This window comes from Gymnoscopelus braueri (genome assembly GCF_963280865.1).
Source record: "Gymnoscopelus braueri genome assembly, chromosome: 20".
In the NCBI taxonomy this organism is placed as follows: Eukaryota; Metazoa; Chordata; class Actinopteri; order Myctophiformes; family Myctophidae; genus Gymnoscopelus; species Gymnoscopelus braueri.
In genome coordinates, this window is record NC_137622.1 from 7,518,833 (window position 1) to 7,545,408 (window position 26,576).

Consider the following 26,576-nt stretch of genomic DNA (forward strand, 5'->3'; position numbering starts at 1 on the left):
CTGAAGAACATAGCTCACTCCTCTACTAAACACATGGCTTTGATTGTTTTACAATAAGAATGTACTAGAGACCAGTAGTTCAGTTCAGTTAGTATTGAGAATCCATTCAAATTATTATCAATAAGCACCTACACAAATTCTATAGTAATGACCACTGCTTCGGTGCAGGTGAGCCGGTCCTGACAGAGGAGCACCCTGCGGCCCTGGCCCCCCACCAGCTGCACCCAATAGACCACGTCAGAGTTTTTCCTGTGCCATATCTTTCTTGATGTGTCAAACACCTTAGCCCCCCGGGGCAAAGTCTGCAATTCGCCCGGTAGAACATGGCCCGGAGGCATTGTAGTTTTTGGGAGACCCCAAAGAACAACCCCCCCCACAAGCCATGGACAACCTGGAGTACTGGAGCGTTGAGGCAGAGGAGCACCAGGAGCTGTTGTACCTGGCTTCTCTCCTCGGGTGACTGCCCGAGGCTGAGAGAGAGGCTGACCCACTGGCAGCAATAAGCCTTGCTGTCTTCGTCCAGTGCCGACACCATGGACCATTTGGGCTGTTGGACCAGCTCCAATCCCAGACCCGGTTGAGGACAACATGATCGTTGTCCTGCTCTCTCTCTCCGCAGCTCGTGGGATAGTTTGAGGGGCTGCGGGGGTGACACTATTCCCATGTCTGGAGTGCCAGTACCACCAGTGTCGCCACGTCCCATTCTTCCAGGTGCATGGAAACGGCCCGCCTGGTGGAGCATCTCAAAATTATAACCGTGACAGCCACCGGGCCAGCTGTCCGTCAGGGAGGCGCGGCCTATCCGGACTCGGAGCAGGAACCAATCACAGCACAGGTCGGAACGGAAGTGTCACAACGACCTGGACCAACATCAACTTTTCTAATTGTTATAGTATATTCTCATGCCATTTATTTAATGTTAATAGTTTAAAGCCTAATGTATACAGCGTTGCTTGACGAAAAGAACAGACATTTGGTGTGTGATAGTGTGTGATAAAATATAAATACGTTTTTTTTTTTGACCGAATTCCCACTCAGCAGTAAAAAATAGAACAGGGAGATGGTCCAATCGACTAGACCTGAAAATTCTTACTAGTCGATTAGTGATAGAAACCATTCATAGTAACCATGCTGCTAAACCTACTTGCTAATCCTGCTGCTCACCCCACTGCTAACCCTGCTACTAATCCCACTGCTAACCCTACCGCTAATCCCACTGCTAACCCTGCTACTAATCCTATTGCTATAACCCTGCTGCTGCTAATCCTATTGCTATAACCCTGCTGCTCCTAATCCTGGCGCTAACCCCGCTACTAATCCTGTTGCTAACCCTAGTGCTAACCCTTCTCAGTGAGCAAAAGATGGCCCAATGTAAAGGTGGATTTGATTTATTTTACTGTATGTAATTTTGTCCCTGACTCTGACAGTTGATTCTATGGATATGACCAAAGCCTTAACCCTGGTAAAATACAATATCATGTTTTGTCATAAAGAAAGGTATATCTGGGTAGACATATAATGACACAGTGAGCTCGTAAGTGCAAAACCAACACGGTGTGAAAATGGACTCATAGTGACAGATTCCACGTACATAGATACTACAGTACATCACTCAGGTGGAGACCTTGTATGTCCAAATACGTAACTTTTCAGAAAATGGAAAAAAGGAATGTTAGGCCCAAGCCCTTCTGCGACACTTTTGTGGGACGAAGTAGGGCAGTAATGTGCGAAAGAAGGAAAAAAAAAACTTTATAGAGATGCAAGGTTTCTGCCCCATGGTGACGATTTATAATCCCTTTTTATGGGATCCCCATCAATGCTTGATTTGTGAGAAATGTACAACCTCTGTTACATATTGTCTCAGCGGAGTATTAATAGACAGATGCTTTTATCCTGCTGCTGCATGTCTCTCACTTTTGCATGGGGGGTGGGGGGGGGGGGTGCAGATGCTTAAATGCATTAAGTGGAAATTTCCGCTTTGTAATGTTTTCGTGTCGCTGGACTAATTAGGGATTCACAGACCTTTGCTCAATTTTTTAGGATGTGTGTGTGTGTGTGTGTGTGTGTGTGTGTGTGTGTGTGTGTGTGTGTGTGTGTGTGTGTGTGTGTGTGTGTGTGTGTGTGTGTGTGTGTGTTTTTGTTTGTATGTGTGTGTGTGTGGTTGTATATGTGCCATGCAGACTCACAGCTGTGCCACTGTGCAGTTGTACTGCCAGCCAACAGAAGCCTGGTCAGTGAGAGGGCAAAGCTGTTGCAACCCACACACGTCAGAGCACATGACATCATGCCACGCCCCTGCACGCCGTATGGACTGGAACAACACGTCACAGGTCACAAGACGTCAGTCACCACACGCCCCTGTACGCCATATGGAGTGGAAACAACTTGTCATCAACCACCACCACCAACCAGGGGAAGGTGACATCAACCATTCTATCACTTCTTATAACCACATAAGCCCCTATACTGTATACTGCAGTATATAATTTATATATAGACGTCCAAAAAATGTCCAAAAAAGGAAAGTGGTTAAAGGAGTAGTTCACCCCAAAAAATACTTATTTTCCATCAATTACACACCACATGAAGCCTTGAATTCGTGGAGATTTTTTTGTTTTTGTCGCAGCCAATAATTTGATGACTGGCTCCGGTACGAGACTCCTACTGACTGACCGATGACCCGGTCATCGAATTATTGTCTCGGGAATGCAACGAAACCGAATTCAAGGCTTCATGGGGTGTGTAATTGATAGAAAGATCAAGATGGGTGAACTGCTGCTTTAATGAAGACAGAGGACCTCAGAGAAAATCCACTGCACACGTCAACATTTTGCAGAGAAATCCACAGAAGAAGTTGAGTATTCTGAACGTCACGAACGGAAGCTGTCATCTCTCTGTCATTTCCGTTCATGAAAATATCTTTTAAAATATCTTTAAAATATATTTTTGAATTCCTATTTCTGCTAAGCAGCAAGCTATATGCGTTGACTAATTTGAGTCACTGTTGGACTTATTTATGCGACTACAAAGATGAAACGGAAGTGTGTGGTCAGTGTGTGGAAGTGTGTGGTTCTGACGTGACCACGCGTCAGAACAATGGGCTATTTCCCTTTGATTCATACTGTAAATTGCAGATCTACAAGCTCGCAACTTTTCTAGCATGCAACACCCTCGTACGACAAAGCATGTACAGTATCAGGCTTATGTGTAATATTCGCAGCTGTGACCGTTTACATTTTATGAATCAGTGTAAATGTGTGTGTGTGTGTGTGTGTGTGTGTGTGTGTGTGTGTGTGTGTGTGTGTGTGTGTGTGTGTGTGTGTGTGTGTGTGTGTGTGTGTGTGTGTGTGTGTGTGTGTGTGTGTGTGAGATAAGTCTTAATGAATATCTCTGTGGGAGATTCTGGCCGGATAAAGAGGGCGTTGGACAGCCTGCTCTGGAAAAGACAACATATGTCACTATGAGGAAGTAGAAGCATCCTACATGCACACCATCTGTGCCAGGAGCTGCTTTGTGTGTAGCCCACAATAAATCAAACTCAATCACTCACTCTTTCTTTCTCTCTCCCTCCCTCCCTCCCTCTCCTCTCTCTCCTCTCTCTCCCTCCCTATCTCTCTCTCTCTCTCTCTCTCTCTCTCTCTCTCTCTCTCTCTCTCTCTCCCTCTCTCTCTCTCTCAGTCTCGCTCTCTCTCTCTCTCTCTCTCTCTCTCTCTCTCTCTCTCTCTCTCTCTCTCTCTCTCTCTCTCCCTCTCTCTCTCTCTCAGTCTCGCTCTCTCTCTCTCTCTCTCTCCCTCTCTCTCTCTCTCTCTCAGTCTCACTCTCTCTCTCTCTCACCACATCTACAAGTGTGTTGCAGCGAAGTATAAATCAGGCATAACTCAGCCCTAACCACAAAACCTAACCTCTAAATGTCTAATCCTAGCCCTAAGCCCAACCTGAATCTTTTCCTAATTGTAAACCTGACTCTAAAACTCTTTGTCCTCGCAATGTGTTTTTCTCATATTCTCGTATAGATTTGGACTTTTGACCCTCATAAGTATAGTACCACACATGCACACACTCACACACACACACACACACACACACACACACACACACACACACACGCACGCACAAGCACGCGCACACGCACACCACAGTATTAAAACTTGCCACTGGGCGACCAATAGTACCAAACGCTAATGTATAGTTCCAAACTCTACTATATAGTATACCGGTAGTTATAAACATTGAACCCTTGTAATGGGTGTTGATGAAGCACACGCCTTACTTGAACCACGTGATTGCGACATGTGGTCGTAAGTCTTTCAGATGTTAAGAATGTGATGTAATTTTGATAGCATGTTGTTTAGACAGATGCTAGGTTCCTTGTTTACCTGGTAGGCTATCCTAGTTTCCTTGAGGCACAACAGCGTTCTCTCTGCACTCTACTTATGTGACTATTTACCTTGTGGCTTATTGACTAGACTCGGAATAAGCAGAGTAAGCATGAACTCTAGTCACTAGAGTTCATGCACTTGCAAGTCGCTCTAAATAAGAGCGTCTGCTAAATGCCTACATTGTAATTGTAATAGTAGCAGATGTGGTATAACCTATTTTGCTGTTTGATCATGGCCCAGCCGCCAGCCCCAGACACACTCTCTTGTTGATAATATTTTGAGTCAAAACCAAGAACCGTAAGCAAGGCTCAGGATGTTTTATTGTCACTTGCATGGCAGCAACATTGCAGGCACTACAATTCTTGTACTGAACTGTCAAGTGCAAATTCTTGTACTTGAAGCTCCATGATATATAGCCTCCTAAACCAGTATGGAATATAAATATACCGTACTTCCTCTCCGTTTGTTCGCGCTGCGTCTACGCTACAGGCTGTTTATATAGGTTTACCCCCTGAGGACTGCTTATGTCACTTTCACTGTCGGGTTGTCAATTCAAATCTCCTCACTCACACTGCTCCCATGCCTTGCTTATGCTTTCCAATGTACAGGATGTAGTTGATCTGGGGGGGGGGGGTTATTCGGATGGGGAGGGGGGTCATTATGTTATCAACTTAAGCTCTATATACTTTGTTGTACAACAAATAGCCCATCTGATAGCTCACAACATGTGGCGGTGCGACTGGCATTAAGAGTGCTACTGTCAACTCAGATAGTCACCTCCCTGGAGCAAATGTACACCTTACGCATACGTTTTGCATCCTAATAATTTGTGTCACCTGAACTCTATTATCTCCCTGCAAATAGCTAGCTACATCTACTTGAGGAATGCCAAACTGCTCAAACAAGATGCCTATCAATCCAAAGGGGCGGGGACACACAGGCAAGGTAGGTGTGCACCCATGCGCCATTTCTTAAATGTGGCCTTGAACCTATAAGCACATACAGTAGTGAGAACTCAGTCAACTCACTGCAGAGGAGAGCTTGGGACTCTGGCTTTGTTAGAACGTGTAGGAACATCCAAGAAACCCACAGAAGAAGTAAATGTGCAGTAAGTGATCTTTTCTTTTTGTTATGCGTTGAATACCTCTATATTCTGATAGTAATCATTGCTATGGAGTGTTTATTCAGTAACAGGTGTCTGTGTCTCCCTGTCTCTTTAGTAAACAGAAAATACATTTTCAGGAGGGTTACAATTTTCATCCAATCAGGAGAGAGCACCCATTTATCATCTTCAATTTTATAATGTTCCAATTCCAATTTTGTCTGCTCATTTGTTTTGATTATTACTTCCAATTTCACTTGTTTATCCTGATCTCTCCTGATTGGATGAAATCGATATAACAATGATTGCCATCAGAATATAGACTTAACATTTTGTTTCAACCAAAATATATCACTTACAGCATCTTTAAAGGGATAGTTCACCCCCAAAAATACTTGAATCCATGGAGATTATTTTGTTTATGTCGCATTCCTAAGCCAATCATTTTATCCGGTAGGAAACTTAAAGTGTCAACTTTGAGTCTGAAGGAGATGGGGGCCAGAGGTTTGTAAGAGGAGACAAAGTGACGGATCCGCCCACCATGACGTGGAGAAGCCCCCTGGCATTGGTGCGGGACGCCCTGAGAGGTCAGAGGGAGAGAGAGAGGGACCTCCGCACCCTGGTGTCCAACCTGCCGTACGATGGCCTGGACAGGAGCGGCCAGCCTAACCGCCACTTCCCCGGCAACGCCATCAAAACCACCAAGTACACCCTGCTCCTCTTTATCCCCATGAACCTCTTTGAGCAGTTCCACCGCATGGCCAATGTCTACTTTGTGGGCCTGGCCCTTCTGAACTTCGTTCCCGTGGTGAATGCCTTCCAGCCCGAGGTGGCCCTCATCCCCATCTGTGTCATCCTGACTCTGACCGCCTTAAAGGACGGCTGGGAGGACTTCAGGCGCTACCAGTCTGACAGGAAACTCAACAACACGCTGTGCTACGTCTATTGCAGGTAATTGGTGGCCTTAATTTTGCTTTGCTGCTTGTGTGTTTGGCATGCAGTGGTGGAAGAAGTACTCTTGTTTTCTTTTTACTTAAATATGATTAGCAATTCCACAATGAATACATACTCTTATAAAATGATTGCCATAAAAACATATACTTACAGTACAAGTCCAAGATAGAGACATAGCCGATCTACAAGCTCTCGTATGATTACGCGTTGTGAGCTTGTAGATCGGCTATTTCTGAATAGACAAAGTATAAATAGGGCTTAATTGGTTAATGTATGTTTTGTGGTAATAATATAAATCGACAAAGTAACTGGTAACTAAAGTTTTCAGAGAAAAAAGTACAATAGTTGCCTCTGAGAGTTGAAGCATAAAGTATTGAATAGATTGTACAGTACATGAGTAAATGTACTAGGTTTCCACCACTGCTGCAGTTAACTGGTGGCCTTGCTTTGCTCCTCTTGGGTGTTTTGCATGTTAACAGTAATTCCCGGGATGATTTCCCGGGAAACACTCGTTGTGGTGCACAGATAGAGATGCAGCTGCGTAGCAGCTACAGTACATGATGTGCAGGCATTTATTGTGAGAGCAACCAAAACAATGAAATGACGCCTTACAGTGTGTGCATGTGTGTGTGTGTGTGTGCGCTCGTGTGTCCGTGCGGATGTGAGTCTGTGTGTGTTTCCCAGCTGTGCTGATGTCTGTGGACGTGTGTGCGCTGTGTGAACGTGTAGGCCTGTGTGTGTGTGTGTGTGTGTGTGTGTGTGTGTGTGTGTGTGTGTGTGTGTGTGTGTGTGTGTGTGTGTGTGTGTGTGTGTGTGTGTGTGTGTGTGTGTGTGTGTGTGTGTGTGTGTGCTTTACTTCATCTGCGTCTCAGCGCCCCATGGGAATTTTTGACCTAGAAATAGAAAATATGTGGGAGATTATTCTTGGTTTGAAGAGTCTCACAACAATATATTGCATCCATCACATTGTGCGCGCACTGATGAAATCCTCATCTTAGCGTTGCGTCAGTCAAGACGGTGAGGTTAGCAGTTATCTATTTTGGAATTACTGGTGAAAAATGAATAATTCACAAACACGGCAAAACAGTCATTTTCAGCCCTTTCATTATCTGAAGCTAATTCGTTTGGTGGGAGGTGGGTGGAGCACGGAAAAAGAGAGAGAGAGAGAGATTGAAAGAGAGGAGAGAGAAGATGAGAGAGAGGAGATGGGAGAGATAGGGAGGAGAGAGAGAGAGGAGAGATTGAGAGTGAGAGAGAGATTGAGAGAGAGAGAGAGAGAGGAGAGATTGCAAGAGAGAGAGTAGAGAGAGATTGAGAGTGAGAGAGAGATTGAGAGAGAGAGAGAGAGAGAGGAGAGATTGCAAGAGAGAGAGTAGAGAGAGATTGAGAGTGAGAGATAGAGAGAGGAGAGATTGAGAGTGAGCGATTGAGTGAGAGAGAGAGAGATTGAGAGAGAGGAGAGATTGGAGAGAGGGGAGGAGTGGATAAGAGAAGATAGCAAGGGTTATCATCGTAATGTGCATGCGTTCGTCCGTGTGTGCGTACGTCCGTGTGTGCGTGCATGCGTCCGTGGGTGCGTGTGTGTCAATGTGGAGGCAGACCCAGAGTTCAGGTGGCCGGAAGCACAGGCTCCAGACACAACAGAGAGCACACCAATTAAAGATATTTTGGGGGCCTTTTCTGCCTTTATTGATAGTCTCAAACCCAGGACTCGCTGTCAGGCATCAAAGCCTATTTGGTACACACCTTAACCACTCGGCTATCGGCGCCTCAAATGATGTACATTTGTCTGCACTATATTTCTAGGAAGGGACCCCTGGGACCCAAACATCCTAAAAACATTATGAATGAATTAACCACCGCCCTATTTCCACGTGTTGTTTTAACTCCAGAAAAGTATAGTCCAGCACTTTAGCTCACGTACAAATTTGACTAAGTAACTTTTATTGTAGTTGAGTAATATTTGACTAGGAGTAACTATACTTTGACTCAACTAATAATAATATATCTAGAGGGCGGATTGCCCCGCCCCCAGCTATTCATTTCTATGAAAGTTGCTCAGTGGCGTTTGAAGCACCCGGAAGTACCATATATTGGGTCGATATTGGGTCCTGAGCAGGCGCACAAGGGTTTCTACGGAGCCTCTGAAGGGACATTAGTAGGTTTTAGCGGTAGACGCACGCGCAGTAGCATTTTAAATGCGGAAGTGTTGCTATCCCAGATTTGACTACCAAGCTTCACTATTCTACCGTGGGTCTGGGGGCAATTGGACGAAACCAGATGCATATTGTTTACAGTGTATACAGCACGAGTGCTAATTTTCAATGTCTGTCCACAGGAAGCTTTTCTAAAATACAGTATCACCAATCTAAAACCCAATCAGGTACAAAAAAAATATATATATACAGTATGTACTAATAATTAACATAATCAAAATCTAAATCAGACCCAAAACATTAACTAAACAAAAGAAGACATAATCATTCAGATAACCAATCAGTAACTATACATGTGAGCACAGTTCTCTGTTAAACACATTACCATCTGTCTCTAGTTTTAGAACCGTAGGCAAAGAGTTCCAAAGGTTTGCCCCCTTCACTGAGAAAGCAGACTGTCCGAATGTGTTCTTGCTTATAGGTACAATACAGTCACCATTTGTTGGTGCTCGTGTAGTTGCTCTACCAGAGCTCTGACGCCTACTAACCAGTCCAGAGGTTAAACATGATTATGTAAGTTTACATTACATTACATTACAGTCATTTAGCAGACGCTTTTATCCAAAGCGACTTACAATATAAGTGCATTGAACATGCACTTATTGTAAGTCGCTTTGGATAAAAGCTTTGGATAAGTGCAGTAGAATGTCACTGAAGAAGGGCTTCTACAATGCATTGGATTATTCTGGTCAGTCTTGAAGCTCTAGCTTGGTCCATTGAAAGATAACTTTAATAAGAAGTATATTTTATGACCTTTTTTGTTTTGTTTTCTTCTTCCACTATATGGTTTTGCATTTAGTGAGAGAACATCCATTGATTAACACAGACCTAGGTAGAGTAACAAGTTATACCCATACTTTACAGATCACACACCACACATCAGCAACATGAACACAGACAGCCACACCTCACTTATGTAATGATCCGAGCATTTTTTTTATTGGGGCGGCAGTGGCGCAGGCGGTAGAGCGGCTGCTTGGGAATCACATTGTTAAGCGCTTTGGATAACGGCGCTATATAAATGAGACAATTACCCTTTATTTAATGCAGACACAAACAAGATTATGTGGAAACTTTGCATTGTCATGCCTGTGTTTACATACTTGAACGCCGCACCCTACTTTCAGCAACAATTATCCTTTAAAACGTCATTCATTTAGGCCACTTCAACACTTCTTTAGTGTCCGTGGAATGTTGTCGGATGGGATTTAACTGAAGTCACTATAATGTAGTCATGTAGCCATGTGATGTTTTTTCGTTATAGTTATTCTATTTATAGTGGCTCAGAGGAATTTATAGACTACGTGACAACCAGGAATAGATTGGTGACCACCGGGGAGACGGGTGACAGCCGGAATGTAGACGGCATCCGGGAGCAGTTTGGGTTGGCGCCCCAGTCTGTGTCTTCCGTGAGGAAGAAGCCCAACAAATCCACGATGAGGCCTTTAGGAGGGCCATTCAAGGGCCTGCAGTACCACCACGGGCCAAGACACCATCACACCAGAATGAAATGTTTGGAGCGGGGGAGTCTGGTGCAACGCTCAGGTCCTGGACCTGGTGAGACGGAGGAGGAGCCTGGCCAGGAGGCCATCCACAGAGCCTAGTCCCTCCACGTGCCAGAGCCTCTCCTCTCCCCCATTCCTGGCAGAGTAGTTTCGGACAAGCGTATTGAGTGGCCCTGTCTTTCCCTATTTAGGACTGACCGTGGGTAGCAGCTACCTGGGACGTAAGTCGGGGCTTGATCAACCCTGGCTGGGTCACCTGGGCGAGGGTGTATGTTGCGAGACCCGAAACATCCTATGACCCCAGGCTACAACACTGATGATACGTCCCAGGTGCATCCATGTGATGTTTTTTCGTTGTGTAACTATAAATTACTACTTTGGACTGTAATTTGAGGGCGTAAAGTTTAATGACTTATTGGCAGCACATTTGATGCCGAACAGTAGTGGAATTTGTAGAGCTAAAGAGTAACTAAATGTATTTATTCTTATACAGTATATACACACAGTAGAGGTTCGGGCCGCTACACAGCCCTCCCTCACCTACGTCACACTGCAGATCTGACTGATATGCCCATATATGGAGATCTCTGTATCTGTCAGTCCTTGTCCCTTTTATGCCCATATATGGAGAGTCCCTTTTATGCCCATATATGAAGATCTCACACTACTACCGGGGCCAGTGGTGGCTTATCCAACGGGCTTGAGGTGCTGAAGTACAGGGCACCAACCTGGGGGGGGGGCACCAAACGGCGTGAAGAAAAAAGAAAAACGGCGAAAAACGGCGGAGCACAACAACATTGACCCCCCCCCCCCATCCCCCCGTTGACAAAACTGTCCCGGGGGGCACCAAACCGGGTCCAAGCACCAGGCACCACGAAGGGTTAATCCGCCCCTGACCGGGGCGGCAGTGGGTGGCTCAGGGGTAGAGTGGCCGGGTAGAGTGAACTGGAAACCGCATGGTTACCAGTTCGATCCTGGGCTGGGGGGCTCCCCCAGAGTTAGTGTCGAAGTGTCCTTGAGCATGACACTGAACCCCTAATTGCTCCCGATGAGCAGGTTGGTGCCTTGCATGGTTTCCTCCGCCTTGTAAAGCGCTTTGGATTAAAGCGCTATATAAATGCACCATTTACCATTTATCTCTGTATCTGTCAGTCCTTGTCCCTTTTATATACACTGCATACTCTAAATAGTAATAATTCCAAGTGAATTGAATTATATTTAATTAAACAATTAATTTGGATGGGGATCCCCTGCAGTCATTGGTTTATACCTGATATATGTAAACACATTAGATTCTACAGTAGCTAAGCTCATTCTCATCTTCTCCATCGCTGTCATTGTCAGTCAACCTGTGCATTATTCACTGTGTTGGAGCTCAACTGTGTCCATAATCATTAGTGTGGAATCTGTGGATGTTGCTCTGCTCTTGCTCTTCATTTCATCTGAATGTGACTCATCCTGTTAGCATTGAACCACACAGCATTGCTAGTCTGTCCACAATGATTATAACAACCAATCTTAGCCACTTAAAGGTGCTGTAAGTGATATATTTTGGTTAACCACTTAAACCCCAGCATCGGTATTGTGGGGAAAGCTTTGGCTTAAAATAGCAGATCGACAAGCACACAACGTGCCGTGTTGCGTCGCGTTGTGAGCTTGTCGATCTGCTATTTTCAGTGAAAGCTTTCCCCACAATAACAGAAAACAGAAAATACAGTATTATTAGTATTGAGGGACTTAAAGGGATATTTCACTTTAAAAAAAACTTTTGGTCATTTTATCGTCTACTCAGGCTTTTGTGAGCCCCCCAGACAGTTTTTAAGTTGCTCGATTCAGTATTTAGATATTTGATATTCATTTTATCAGACACGCCCCCTTCCTGTACAAACCCATTATAACTTCAAACTCCATTTTAACCATGATAGATTCATCAAAAACACCTGTCCTTGGTTCTGGTGACTCATACCGCCCCCCTAATACGCGAGGGGGCCGTGCTTTTTCATTAATTTTTTATATATTTTTTGGAAAATGAAAAAAATAAAATACAATAAAAGAAATGTATAAAATAAATGAAAACATTAATCGGAAAAACACGGCCCCCTCACGCATTAGGAGGGCAGGGTGAGTCACCAGAACCAAGGACGGGTGTTTTTGATGAATCTAACATGGTTAAAATGGAGTTTGAAGTTACAATGGGTTTGTATAGGAAGGGGGCGTGTCTGATAAAATTAATATCAAATATCTAAATATTGAATAAAGCATCTTAAAAACTGTCTGGGGGGCTCACAAAGGCCTGAGTAGACGATAAAATGAGCAAAAGTTTTTTTGAAAGTGAAATACCCCTTTAAACCCATATGGGGTTTACGTGGTTAAATCAAAAGAAAAAAAGTTAAAGCTCTGTATTCTGATAGTATAATCATTGCTATAGAGTGTTTGTTCAGTAACGTGGGTCTCCCAGTCTCTCCAGTTCTTTAATAAACAGAAAATACATGTTCAGGTAAGACACCAATTTCATCCAGTCATGAGAGAGAACCCATTTTTCAGCTTCAATTTCATAGTGTTCCGGTCCCAATTGTGTCAGCTCATTGTTTTGTTTCCTCATTTCCAATTTCACTTGTTTATCCTGTATCCTGTATGCGTTCTCTCTCCTGATTGGATTGGTATCCTGCAGCCTGCAAATGTATTTTCTATTTACTAAAGAACATTCAACTGTTTTTATCAGTACAGCAGTTCAGTGGTCCAGGGGACCCCAGTGGTCCTTGAGGTGGTTGCAGGGGATCCGCAGCTAGACAGTTTAATTTCACTGTTATTTCACCAACTAGACGTTAACTCAATGAGAGAATGTATAAGAATGACTTTTCACATCATTGGATTCACTCTTTCCACCTGTTATAGAATACAGTTGTAGAATTCAGTACTAAATCTAATCTAATGAAAAAAAAAACGAATATGTGAGATACATACTGTACTTCTTGACGTGAACATGTTTGAGATTGACTGCACTAGTTGTACAAGGAGCTACTATCTCCACACAATCATAAATCATTTGTTGATCTTATTTCAAAAGACACCTGAGATAACCTATTGTAGAACAGAGCCACATTTAGCGCAGAAAGCAACTCCATTCCATCTCACTTTGAAGATTAGAAATTTACATTTGGATTAATTGTGAGTTAATGAATTGAGTACGATGGTAGATGATTAGAGAGATGGCTTAATGGTTTCCTAAGGTATGTTGAGACGGCATACAAATAGTTTAATCACTTATTATAGGCTATTGTTGCCTATAATGACATGCCCAAAATAGGGATGCCAAGGTTAATGTGTTAAAAGAAAACATTGCATTTTGCTGATACAGGTAGACATGTCCTCACCCTGTCTATAGGACCCTACTGTGTTCACCTCATCAGAACAAGAAGTTCTCGACTGACCACAGCAGAGAACCGGTCTTCCCTGAACTGGAAACGGGGCCAAGTTGAACTTTGTTCAATTCGCACGCAACAGCTATTGAGCTATTTTTCGCTAGCGTTTGCTAAAAATACACACAAATCCCCCTTTGTGTTCCATGAGGTGTGGTGTGTCCCAGGGCAGGGCCACCCACCCGGTCAGGACAGGACAGCATACCTACTGCTCTGTGTCATTTAACATCATTCACTAGCACTTGACTGTCAGGTTTGACCTACTTATGGCTCTGGAAACACCTCGAGACAGACACAGGATGATGATGATGATGATGATGATGATGATGATGATGATGATGATATTATTCCTATCTGCCCTGGAGACATTTACAATATTGTAAATTATTATCATTGTAAATTAACTTTCCCACCATTACTGCAGTTGATCTTTTAGCTGTTCATTATGTTCCCTGGTCTATTTTCCTGCTTCTGTAGCCTGAGCATCATTCCTTTTCGGGTATATGATCCGGTCGGGAGCGGAAGTAAAAAAAAAGAAAAGTGGCCGGATGGGCAGAACCGGAAACACGTCTCACCACAAAATAGGTCTGTGCTAATAAAATCCTTGATTCGGCATAGTTTAGCTTATTTTTTAAATATAAATGTGCGTGCACTATCCGGAGACTATTTAGCGTCTGTATTATCCCACGGGGAAATTCTATTCCATTTAAATAGGGATTGGGGAACCAAAACAAAGCGGCACCGCAAAAACCGGATGGGCAGAATCCGGAAACAGGATTCTTTTCTCTTTTTTTTTTCAGTAGACCGGATCATATGGGTCTTTAGTAACGAACACCAGGCTTTCCTCCGAGGTGGAAAGACTGGTGATGCGAGGTTACTGCTTCTGTGTCGTAGTCTACTCCTCCAGCTGTCTGTAATCAGCCCTAATTAGTCTTCTTCCCGGTCAGTCCTGGGTGGATCATACGTGTTTCAGTTGATGTTTGTGTCACCTGTGCATTAAAACACCCAATCCTAGGTGTTCAGTTCATCACTACCTGGCTTGCCGTCCTGTGCTTGGCCCCTCGCCACAGCAGCGGGTGACATGAAGGACAACAAACACCTTGATCCTTGGCTTTTCCTCTAAACCCGCTGGAGCCTTTCTGTGTTCCAAAGAGCCATAAACAAACCTGGGCCTCATTCCAAATCCAACATCACATGCTTTTTCATTGAGTTTGAGTCTGTTCATTTCCATACAGTCACTCTAGTTCTAGTGTGTGTTCCTGCGTTTATGAACAGCAAGCCAATATTTCCTGATAACTTAACCTAATATACATACAGTGATCCATCAACTACTCCCACTGTACGTTTAATAAATGCACACAGTAAAAATCAATTTACTGCATCAGCAGCGTGGGGACACCTACGTCTGTAATGACTGACTATAATTAACAACATGGACATTTCTCATTTCAGGAAGGAGAAGGATTTCGTGGAGAAGCGCTGGAAGGACGTGCGGGTGGGAGACTTTGTGAAGGTGGTGTCCAACGAGATAATTCCTGCAGACCTCCTGCTGCTGGGCACGTCGGACCCTAACGGAGTGTGTCACGTAGACACGGCCAGCCTGGACGGAGAGACCAACCTCAAACAGAGAAGGGTTGTGCCGGGCCTGCTGTCCGCTTCTGTGAGCATCAGTGTTTTTGTGTTTTAACTTTTAACCTCTTATCTGTTTCTTTCCTAATCACGTCTTACTCCCCAACGTGGGTATGTTCCATAGATATACTGTATTCTTTGACACATATTATTCACATGGTATTTCGGGGCCGAATCCGCCATTCCTTCACAACAACACAGCTTTCATCGTTGGAATTGCATTACGGTACGCACACAGTGTTAGATTTAAGGGTTTATTTCGTCATAGTGCAACATATTGTGAAGTATTGTAGTGCAGGTAATTTCAACAATCTTGTGAAAAATGAGTTCTACATAAAAGGGGGTCTTTAACCACTTGAACCCTAGCGTCCCTATTCAGTGGTGAAGATCCGGTGAAAATCGCCTATTTTCGGTAGGGATGGACAATTAATCGGTCATCATATCAGTATCGGCTGATATTGGCAATATCGGTATTGAACCGATATCAAAATATTATATCGGTTTTAGCCGATATTTTATAATAATAATAATAAAAAATAAAAAAAAGCCTGAAAATGCCTTTTGTGATGATGATCAATGATGCAGATTCAATCAGTGTTTTCTGGGGAAGTTTTCAAAAGGGTCAACAAGTTGGATTTTTTTTAAATAAAAATACTACATTCAAGCTGTTTATGTTGGGATATGGGCCAACATTTCAATAACGATGCATCCCTTGTTTTGGAATAATTAGTGTTTATATGCCTTTTTCAGAATGGACAAAATTATTATTTATTTTTTTTAATACAGAATGAGATCATATCGACATCGGTTTATATCGGTTACCGGCCATAACAGCAATTATTATATCGGACATCGATATCGGCCAGAAATGTCATATCGCCCATCCCTAATTTTGGGCGAAGATATTTGGTGTAGAGCAAAAACAGTAGGTTGCCTAGTATAGAGCCCTATGGGACTACAGTACTGTATATGGTCAACTAAGTAGGGTTTGGTTTTAAGTGGCTAAGGTTATGTTCTGTGGTCCATTAAAGATTTACTTACACCAGATGGCTCTGGCATAAGAATTGACTAATGACTTGTTGCAATGCAGTCTATGAATGGACTATTAGCAGTGGTGGACAGTAACCAAGAACATTTACTTGAGTACCGTACTTGGGTAAAAAAAAATTGTATTTGAGTATATGTACTTTACTCAAGTATTTATAACAAATGTTATACTTGTGTATACTTTACCCCACTACATTTAAAGACAAATATTGTACTTTTGATTCCACTAATGATTAATTAAGCCCTATTTCAGATAGATAGATAGATAGATAGATAGATAGATAGATAGATAGGTAGATAGATAGATAGATAGATAGATAGATAGATAGATAGATAGATAGATAGATAGAGAGGTCTCTAGGAACATCCGGAAATGCCTTCTGATACGTTTACATACTTCACAAGTATTTTACTGATGCCTTGCTTACACGTAAAAATGACTTGGGTGCAGCCAGTTCACTCTAGATGTATGTTTTTATTTTAATAGTCTCCTCTCTTGTCATTTGGCAGACCTTGGAGTTTGAGCCTGAGCGATTCAACAGCACGGTCGTGTGCGAGAGGCCCAACAACAATCTCAACCATTTCAAGTGTTACGTGTGAGTATCAAGCACATGAATCACCAGGATTCCCCACACAGATCTTTGAGTCTCCGAAAGCAGCCGAGCAAAACTAATTTCCAACCCACTCACTGCTCTTCCTGACGCATTATTGGCCTGTAATAGGCTACGATCGATTTCCTCCTAGCGTACTGTAGCTTTGATAACAGCCGGGCTTTCCTTCCTGTCCAGCTAGAGGCCATGAGGCAGCACATTCACTAATAGGGAATATTATGAGGGCTAATGAACATCTAACGAGATCTGACAGTAATGAGTGTGAGGGTGTGTGGGGTGGGCAGTAGCGGAAAGTAACTCAGTACATTTACTCAAGCTAGAGGTTCGGGCCGCCGATCCGACCAATATGTCTGAGTCATAGTGTGGCTTTGGCAGAGTGCCTGTTGTACCCGTCTGTCTGTGTCCCGTAAAATTCTGAAAATGTCACTTACTCCCCAAGCCCGCGATATGGGCATATCAGGGCCCCCAGGGGCCACGTGTGCAAATCGGTGTTGTTAGGCAGCTAGGGGTTTATGTTGTTGACATCAGTGCATGTTGTCTGTCCGTCCGTCCGCCCACCCACCCACCCTTTATGCATTTAATTATAGGAAGATAAGATAACTAACCCTAACCCTAACCTATATTGATCCTGTGAGGGAAATTCATTCACCAAAGGCAGTATAGCAGTTAAAGGACGACTTCACCCATTTTAAACCTATCTTCATATAATAGATCCTCACTAATACTCATGATAGAATTGTGTAATTTTTTCCTACTCAGTCTGTCTCATTGGAGGGCTGTGGACACTTCAGAAACCCGTCTACCAGTGACATCATTAGGAAGGTTTTTCTTTTTTGATTTTTATTAACGTGAGAACAGTGGCTTCCATCAGAGCATGCTAACTTTCCAGGAATAGAAAGCCTGTTGTTTCTATTAGCTTGGATTCCCCATCGATGATGTCACTGGTAGACGGGTTTCTGAACTGTCCACAGCCCTCCCCTGAGACACAGACTGAGTAGACAAAATGGTGCCATATTATCATGATTGATATTATCATCAGGTTGAAAATGGGTGAAAAGAAGTCGTCCTTTAAGATACAGTTACAGGGCACGAAAAAATACTGTAGATACAGCTGAGTAAAGACATCACACGAAAAATAAGTACCATCAATAATGAACAAAATATACAACAGTATATAATATATAGTATACACCCTAAATAAAGCTTCTTCTCTGCATCATAAGAATATGAGTGTTTCTTTCTCCATCTGCAGAGAGAAGCCTGATAAGCACAAGCTGGGTGTGAGCATTGAGAGTCTATTGCTCAGAGGATGCACCGTGAGGAACACAGATCATGCAGTGGGGTTCGTGGTGTATGCAGGTAGGCAGTGGTGGAAGAAGTATTCATTACTTAAGTAAAAGTAGCAATACCACAATATAAAAATATTCTGTTACAAGCAAAAGGCCTGTGTTCAAAATGCTACTTGAGTAAAAGTACCAAAAGTATAAGTAAGTACTAAAATGTTTGAAAATAGCCAATCTACAAGCTCACAACGCGTCGCGGTGCGATGCGTTGTGAGCTTGTAGATCGGCTATTTTCAAATAGCCTATATAAAATAGTGCTAAAGTGGCAAATGTATGTTTTATAATATAATGAATTATGCCGTGATCCACTATTGGTCCGTGGACCACTGGTTGAGAAACAGTGCTGTAGAGAGCTCATCTGGGAACTGGAAGGTCCCCGGTTCAATCTCGGCGCTGCTCCTGGCATTGCGTTGGAAGTGTCTCTTGAGAGCAGGTTGGCACCTTACATGGCTGCCTCCATCGTCGCTGTGTGACTGAGTGAAGTTGGAGGATAGTTTCTTAGGGTTTTTTTTAAATGTATTTTTGGCATTTTCATGCTTTATTTACAGATAGACACAGTACAGAGAGAGACAGGAAAATGCGGACAAAGAGCAGGGGAGTGACATGCAGCAAATGGTCTGTCCATCCGGTAATCAAACCGCGGACTCACTGTCGGGCATTAGAGCCTTTTTGGTACGCACCCTGACTAGAAAAGTGCTTTATAATCTATTCTATGTGGTTCCCCCACAGCCTGCTACAGTACATAGAACAGTACATGTCTACCATCGTAGCAGTGGTCTGCTGCACAACCCGCACCACTGCATAAATGTTTCACTATCATTTGGAAACCTTACAGTTCTCGTACATTTAAATGCGGCAGAGGCTCAGGAGGTAATTAGAAGGTCCCCGGTTCGATCCTTTGCTCCTCCAGGCTTCTTGTGTCGCCTGGTTAAGTGTCCCTGAGCAAAACCCCAACTGCTCCCTCATGTGGTGGTCACTCCAACCAAATCATGGGTCAATGTAGAGAAGTAATGCTTGATTTATACCTATAGTTGCGCGCCAGTGTTGTGTAAATAGTCAATTGAAAAGCTTGTAGATCTGCTATTTTCAGTATTTTGAGAAAAAGTGGTTTATTCATAAAGTATTTTTGGTCGTTTGAGTCCCCTGATGGTGAGTGCCAAGCAGGGAGGCATTGGGTGCCATTTTTATAGTCTTTGGTATGACCTGGCTGGGGGATTGAACCCCGACCGCCCAATCTCAGGGCGGACACTCTAACCCCAAGGCCACTGAGCTGAAATGGCAAGAGTAATCCCTCTATATAAAAAAGGAAGCAAACTAGATCCTGGCAACTATAGGCCTGTTTCCATCCTTTGTTCCATCTCAAAGGTTATAGAGCGATCAATCCAAGAACAAATCAACAGCTACCTCAGCGAGCGTAAACTGTTGTTTGAATTCCAATCGGGCTTCAGAACATCCCACTCCACTGACACATGCCTACTGTATTTGACCGATTACATCAAACGTGAGGTAGACTCGGGCAAATACTGCGGCATGGTCATGCTGGACCTCCAAAAGGCGTTTGACACTGTAAACCACGAAATTCTACTTGATAAGCTGAAGGCGATTGGTTTTGATTGCACATCACTAAATTGGATGAGATCTTACTTGGAGGGTAGAGAACAAGTGGTTGACATCAACGGAACCATGTCCTCATCCCTCCCGGTGAGCTGCGGGGTTCCTCAAGGCAGCATTCTAGGGCCGTTACTGTTTCTTCTATACATTAACGACATGAATGCTGCCTGTAACTGCAAACTGTTCCTGTTCGCTGATGACTCGGCACTCCTGATCTCGGGTGAGGACAAGTTGCAAGTCGAGGAAGCTCTCAGCTCTGAACTCTCAAAAATCCGTACCTGGCTTACCGATAACAAACTGTCACTACACCTTGGGAAAACTGAATCCATCCTATTTGGGACCAAACATTCCCTCAGTAAAATGAAGGTAAATGACTTCAAGGTCAAAGTCGATGACACAATCATCACTAGCAAAGAAGAGATTACCTATTTGGGATGTATTCTTGACAAATACCTGACAGGTGAAAGCATGGCAACAAAGGTGGTCAAAGGAGTAAACCAGAGAACCAGATTTATGGGCAGAGTTTCCTCTTTTGTCAACCCTCAGGCACTCAGGACCCTCTCAGGGGCCCTGATTCAGCCCATTTTTGACTATGCTAGCTCCTCTTGGTGCTCCAACACCTCAGTGTCACTGAAGACTAAGCTTCAAACCTCCCAAAACAAACTGATTCGACTACTTCTCGGACTGGGGCCCATGACCCACCTCTCTCCCACTCACTTTGCCAGCCTAGGCTGGCTCAGGGTGGAAGACAGGGTTAAACAACTAAAAATGGGACTGGTCTTCAAAATTGTAAATGCAGATTTGCCCGAAATGCCCCCTATACCCGCATATCTGTATAATTACCTCGAAAAAGTTAGTGACACCCACAGTCACAAAACTAGAGGGAGCGTAAACAACAATCTGGTACCACCCACCCATAAAACAAACATGGGCAAATTCTCCTTCTATAGCACAGCCACCAAGGAATGGAATAGTCTAACCCCATCCCTCAAAAAATGCAGTTCGCTGGGCCCATTCAAAACAGCCCTAAAAACTCATCTTTCTGGAGGCCTAAAGAGGAGCTAGTACCAGTTTCCCTGTTGACAGACGACCCCCCCCTCCCCTTTTTTTGTACATATTTTTTTTATTTTCTAATGCTTTTTTTGTATATAATTTTTGGGCGGTGAAACCGCCCCTATATGTGAGGTTTGTAAATTGCACCCCCCAACCCTGCGCTGTGTTTGGCCACCAGTGTACCCCCCTAACCCTGCACTGTGATTGGCCAATCACAGTCTATTCAGGACTGTGATTGGCTAGTGAAACATGACACATGTGCATAGCCCTATAAATAGGACTATGCACTTTAAAAAAACACATTTATGGTTTTTTTTAAGTTAGGGGTGTACAATGGTTGGTCCACAATATTACTTTTCTTTAAGTGAACTTCCATCACTGTGATGACCACTGTGACCACACCGCCCACTTCACACTGGGTGTGATTTTTTTTTATTTTCTCATGCCTTTTTTGTACATAGTGGTATATATTTTTTCCTCTGTATTCTTATGTTGATTTTTGAACTGTTTGGTTGCTACTATATATGTCTATGAAATTAATTCAAGGACCCCAACGGAAACAAGCCCGCAAGGACTTTTTTGGCCGGACCTTTTAGACAAAAGCATTATAAATGTAACTGTGTTGTTTTACATTCTTTTGCCTAATAAAAATTTCAATCAATCAATCAATCAAATGTAATGGAGGCAAAAGTACGATATTTGTCCTTGAAATGTAGGCGAGTGAAAGTTATGTTTCCCAAAAAACATATACTCAAATAAAGCACAATATACTAAAAATATTTACTCAAGTACAGTACTCAAGTAAATGTACTTAAATACTGTCCACCAGGTATGCAATTTGTTGTGTCTGTGCTATGTGTGAACTGTTGCATCATGAGTCTATAATGGGTCCACAGTTTTTTCCTGAGGGCATCACATCACTGTCTCAATGATTTTCCAAAGAATAACGAGCAGATGAAACTGTTATTATTGCACTCTTTGAGATCAATAACCACTCCTCTCCTAAGTGAGTTTTTCATGGCTTGTTTAATGCCTCTCTGTACTGGTGGTCTTACTAATTGGATAAACGCCCTTCTGTCCCATGTTCAAGGTCACGAATCCAAGTCCATGCTCAACAACAACGGGCCGAGGTACAAGCGCAGCAAACTGGAGCGCAAGTTGAACAGTGATGTCATCTTGTGCGTCATTCTGCTCTTCGCCATGTGTATCATTGGAGCGCTAGGTACAGTGACATTAACCATAAATATCATTACATTATACAAAGACTGATTAATGGAATATTCCTTACAATGTGTTTATTTATCCTAATATATTTAGATAGTATAGTGTAGAGCAGTGTGATCCTCAAACATTTTCATTTCAAGGACCCCCAAATTTATGTATTTGGTTGTGGACCCACATTTGAGCAGATTTCGTGCAAAGAACCCCCATAAGAGAAAATGTGTCAACAACATTTAGAAAATAGCAGATATAGAAGCTCACAACACGTCGCATTGCAATGCGTTATGAGCTTGTAGGTCTGCTATTTTGGAATAGCCTAAGAATATTCCGGGGTGAACATTTAGCAAACATAGCAGATACAATCTCACAACCCACATGTTGTGAGCATCTTGTACTGTAGATCGGCTATTTTCAGCAAAGATATTTAGTGTAGGGGGATAAAAAGAGGGGTCCTCCTAATAGACCCATGTGGGACTCCATCCAACTAAGTATATAGGGGTTTGCAAGTGGTAAAACTGTTCCTCGTTTTCCTGGGGACCCCCTGAAAGACTCCTGGGGGGGTCCCTGGACCCCACTTTTAGAACCACTGGTGTAGAGAGACAGGAAACTGCGGGCGGAAGGATATGCAACACAGGTCTCTAGAATCAAACCACTGCAATATGTGGTCAAGGTGCTATCTGGTCGACTGCCGGCACAGTGCATTTATGAATGGGACCTGTCACTTCCTGGAGTGTGTTGGCCTAAAGCCCAGTGAGAGAAAATACTGTAGGTACGAGACAACTGACCGAGTAAGGAAGGACTTGGAGTGGAGCCAAAAATAGCTGCCTCCCTTGCAGACAGAGTGGGTGTGATTAATCCCCTGTCCTCACATACAGGTCACTTCATCTGGCTGCACACACTTCCCAGCATTCCTCCATTCCTGGTCCCCGACAGCCTGGGACACCTCGACCCTGCCCCGCTGTCTGGATTCTATATGTTCTTCACTATGATTATCCTGCTGCAGGTACCACGTGCGTGCGTGCGTGTGTGTACATGAAAAAGTTTGAGAACCACTGATATATAGCAACATATATAGCTTTAAAAAACATATATATTCAAAGATTTGCACCCAAAAAATGTTTTTGAATAGCCCAAAGTATAAAATAATGGTATAGTTAAAAATCTAAAATGACACAGTATATGCGTTCCTGGATTTAATGGGTTAACCCATCACCTCCTGTTCCCCCTTAGGTCCTCATACCCATCTCCCTCTACATATCCATTGAACTGGTGAAGATCGGCCAGATCTTCCTCATCACCAACGACGTTGACCTGTACGACGAGGACTCGGACAGTCGGGTGCAGTGCCGAGCCCTCAACATCACAGAGGACCTGGGTCAGATACAGTACCTCTTCTCAGACAAGACCGGCACACTCACCGAAAACAAGATGCTGTTCCGTAGATGCACTGTAGCGGGCAACGAGTACTCACATCATGAGAACGGTAAACCTCACACATAAGCTTCGGACCTCCTCATTCAACCTCCTCCTCTTTAACTAGTACTACCCCCTTCTTTACAAGTTCAAAGGACCATTAGTATCACTGCTGTGTGTGTGTGTGTGTGTGTGTGTGTGTGTGTGTGTGTGTGTGTGTGTGTGTGTGTGTGTGTGTGTGTGTGTGTGTGTGTGTGTGTGTGTGTGTGTGTGTGTGTGTGTGTGTGTGTGGGTGTGTGTGTGTGTGGGTGTGCGCGTGTGCGCTGGACGCGGACGTTTTTGGGGGGCTTTGCAGCTGTTCGACTGGCCGTCCTCGACGAGGCTGACTCTGACGAGGAGGAGGTGGTCTTCAGCCAGCGGACACGGCCGCCTCCGCAGACAGGATGGTCACTGGAGGACACCGACCCCGAAGCCACACAGCGTCGCCATGGCGCCCGACACAGGAGCAAAGCTGCAGGAAGCACCCCGGGCGACGTGGCCTTCAGCAGCCCACTGGTGAGATGGCAGCTCAGTCACAAAGTAAAAAGCCACATGTTCATATGCTGTGAATTCCTCCCGGCATTATGAGCCACAGAGCCCAGGGGCGTATTGTCATCAGCATTCCACTGGTGGGGTGATGCTGGAGCTCTGACACTGAGCCACTGAAGGCTGCTAGGGGCGTCCAGTCTACCTTACAGGGTTCCATTTGCTTGGGGGGGGGGGGGGGGGGGGGGGATCATGCCTCTGCTTCTGATATCCCTCTCTGATCCCTGCTTCTGGTCTGACTGAATTAAATACGTGCTTTTCCTTTTGGGAAATGTAGACATATGTTCAATATTTATGTTTGATAATATCACAATTTAACAGTTAAATATTATTATATACACTGAATATATACACTATATACTGTATATATACATTGAATCTTCTGCGATCTCACGATTCGTTTCCGATTCTTGGGGTCACGATTCGATTAACAATCGTCGGCGATCTTTTCGATTCAAAGCGATTCTCGATTCAAAAATCGATTTTCATTTAAAAATAATTCCCAATCAGTATTATTATCTACTTTAACAGTCATATTTTTGTCATCTGGACTTTAACAACCAAGTGAAGCCTAGTTATTTCCAACAGCTCAAACTAAAAATGTTATAATACCAGAGAGGGTCAACTTATAATAATTCTTGGTTTTGATGGTATCCTTAGATTAGGTGTATTTCTATTTGATGCAGAAACACAACATAATTACCGTGATGCAGTAACATTAACGAGCGTCAAGGAGCGTCAGCTGGACACAGACACGCATTGATTTTGAATCATTATAAAGAATCGCAATTCTTACATTAATCGATTTTTCCCAACACCCCTGATATACATGATGATGTACAGTACAGTATACGTATGTTAACCACATGAAGCCTTTTGGGCAAGATCCATTTGTCAAGATTTGTCAAGATTAGAAAAAAGAAAGAGAAAGAATAAGGCCAACATAGCAGATCTATAAGCTCACAATGCTTCAATGTATTTGTAAAAATGCTCAACTTGTCTTTATTGTATTAAAATCAGCCAGGCAGCGACACGCGGCCTCATGTGGCGGTGGGTTCATGATGCAGATGGTCAAGCTGCTAGGTGTCAGCGATGAGCACTGCCCCTGTGTCTGAACAGACATATGGCCCTGCTGGGCTACATTAGGCATGGCCTACTGATGGCACATAGACTACAGTAAATGTGCATTATATATTAGTCATGGTGTACAGTACAGTGGTCACGGTGCCATTTCTATTTTTGCCCACAGGAGGAAGGGTGCAGGCCAGTTGTTGTCATGGAGAGGCATGATGCTCAGACGGCAGAATCACTTACTGTACTTACTACTCTTACCCCACCATGAATACCACACTCTGTGACCACAGTAATAATAATAATTATAAATGTATTTATACTATAGATAGAGCACTTAGCACTTAATTAGAGTTTTGTACATAAATATTTAGCAGAAAAAAAACACAATGTGTGCAAAAAGTGGTGTCTGAAATAAAATTAAAAACTTGAAGAGAAGCAACAATAACACTTTAACATCTAAATCATGGCCCTTTGACAAAAGAAACCCCAATAACAGCAGATGAACAATGGAAAACAAATGGTGAGCAACCTGGCCTTTCAAATTAACATGACCACAAATAAACCTTAATTGTGCCAACAGGAAATGGAGGTGGTTCCGGACAGGAAGTTGCTTCAGCAGTTTCTGGGGAGCGACATCGGCGTCTGTAAGGCAGACCCCTATGTGGACTTCTTCCTGGCTCTCGCCATCTGCAACACCGTAGTGGTTTCCACGGCAACAGCTCAGCGACAGAGGGTGAGCTGTGTGTGTGTGTGTGTGTGTGTGTGTGTGTGTGTGTGTGTGGGTGTGTGTGTGTGTGTGTGTGCGTGTGCGTGTGCGTGTGCGTGTGCGTGTGCGTGCGCGTGCGTGTGCGTGCGTGTGCGTGTGCGCGCGTGCGTGCGTGCGCGGATGAAACACATAGATGAAGGCTGCAGAGAGAGAGAGACAGACAGACAGAGACACTGCCAAGCATGAATAAACTATTTGTGCTCTTGAAACTGGCTCCATCATCCTGTCTGTTTGTCTGCCTGGCTGCCTGCCTGCCTGTCTGTCTGTAATATTTATTTTTGTGTTGTTGCCCCTGCATCCCGTCCCCAAAAGGACCACAAAGGAAACAAGCGTTCAGGCGTTGTGCTTTTATCCTTTTGAATGTATTTTCAATAAAGTGATCTATCTATCTGTCTGTCTGTCTATCTGTCTATCTGTCTGTCTGTCTGTCTGTCTGTCTGTCTGTCTGTCTGTCTGTCTGTCTGTCTGTCTGTCTGTCTGTCTGTCTGTCTGTCTGTCTGTCTGTCTGTCTGTCTGTCTGTCTGTCTGTCTGTCTGTCTGTCTGTCTGTCTGTCTGTCTGTCTGTCTGTCTGTCTGGGGTGCCTGCCTGTGAGTCTAACCTCTTCTGTGATGATTATACATTACATTAGTAGGCCTATAATATTTCAA

The 26,576-nt window shown here is 43.6% G+C and overlaps 1 protein-coding gene across 2 annotated transcripts in view; it reads left to right on the plus strand.

Annotated features, from left to right (window-relative positions):
* Nucleotides 1-5,389: 5,389 nt before the first annotated feature.
* The window catches only part of atp10b (ATPase phospholipid transporting 10B), a 33,265-nt gene continuing 12,078 nt past the window's right edge, over nucleotides 5,390-26,576 (plus strand). Inside the window, exons 1-10 of one of the 2 annotated variants that reach the window (XM_080416194.1) lie at nucleotides 5,390-5,487; nucleotides 5,939-6,432; nucleotides 15,028-15,235; nucleotides 16,762-16,847; nucleotides 18,115-18,221; nucleotides 21,960-22,091; nucleotides 22,966-23,093; nucleotides 23,321-23,573; nucleotides 23,859-24,058; nucleotides 25,743-25,895. In XM_080416194.1, coding sequence (XP_080272320.1) covers nucleotides 6,023-6,432; nucleotides 15,028-15,235; nucleotides 16,762-16,847; nucleotides 18,115-18,221; nucleotides 21,960-22,091; nucleotides 22,966-23,093; nucleotides 23,321-23,573; nucleotides 23,859-24,058; nucleotides 25,743-25,895 — 1,677 coding nt within the window. In that variant the 5' untranslated portion in view covers nucleotides 5,390-5,487; nucleotides 5,939-6,022. The remainder of the gene's footprint in view (nucleotides 5,488-5,938; nucleotides 6,433-15,027; nucleotides 15,236-16,761; nucleotides 16,848-18,114; nucleotides 18,222-21,959; nucleotides 22,092-22,965; nucleotides 23,094-23,320; nucleotides 23,574-23,858; nucleotides 24,059-25,742; nucleotides 25,896-26,576) is intronic. The other variant, XM_080416195.1, reaches the window with a different exon arrangement.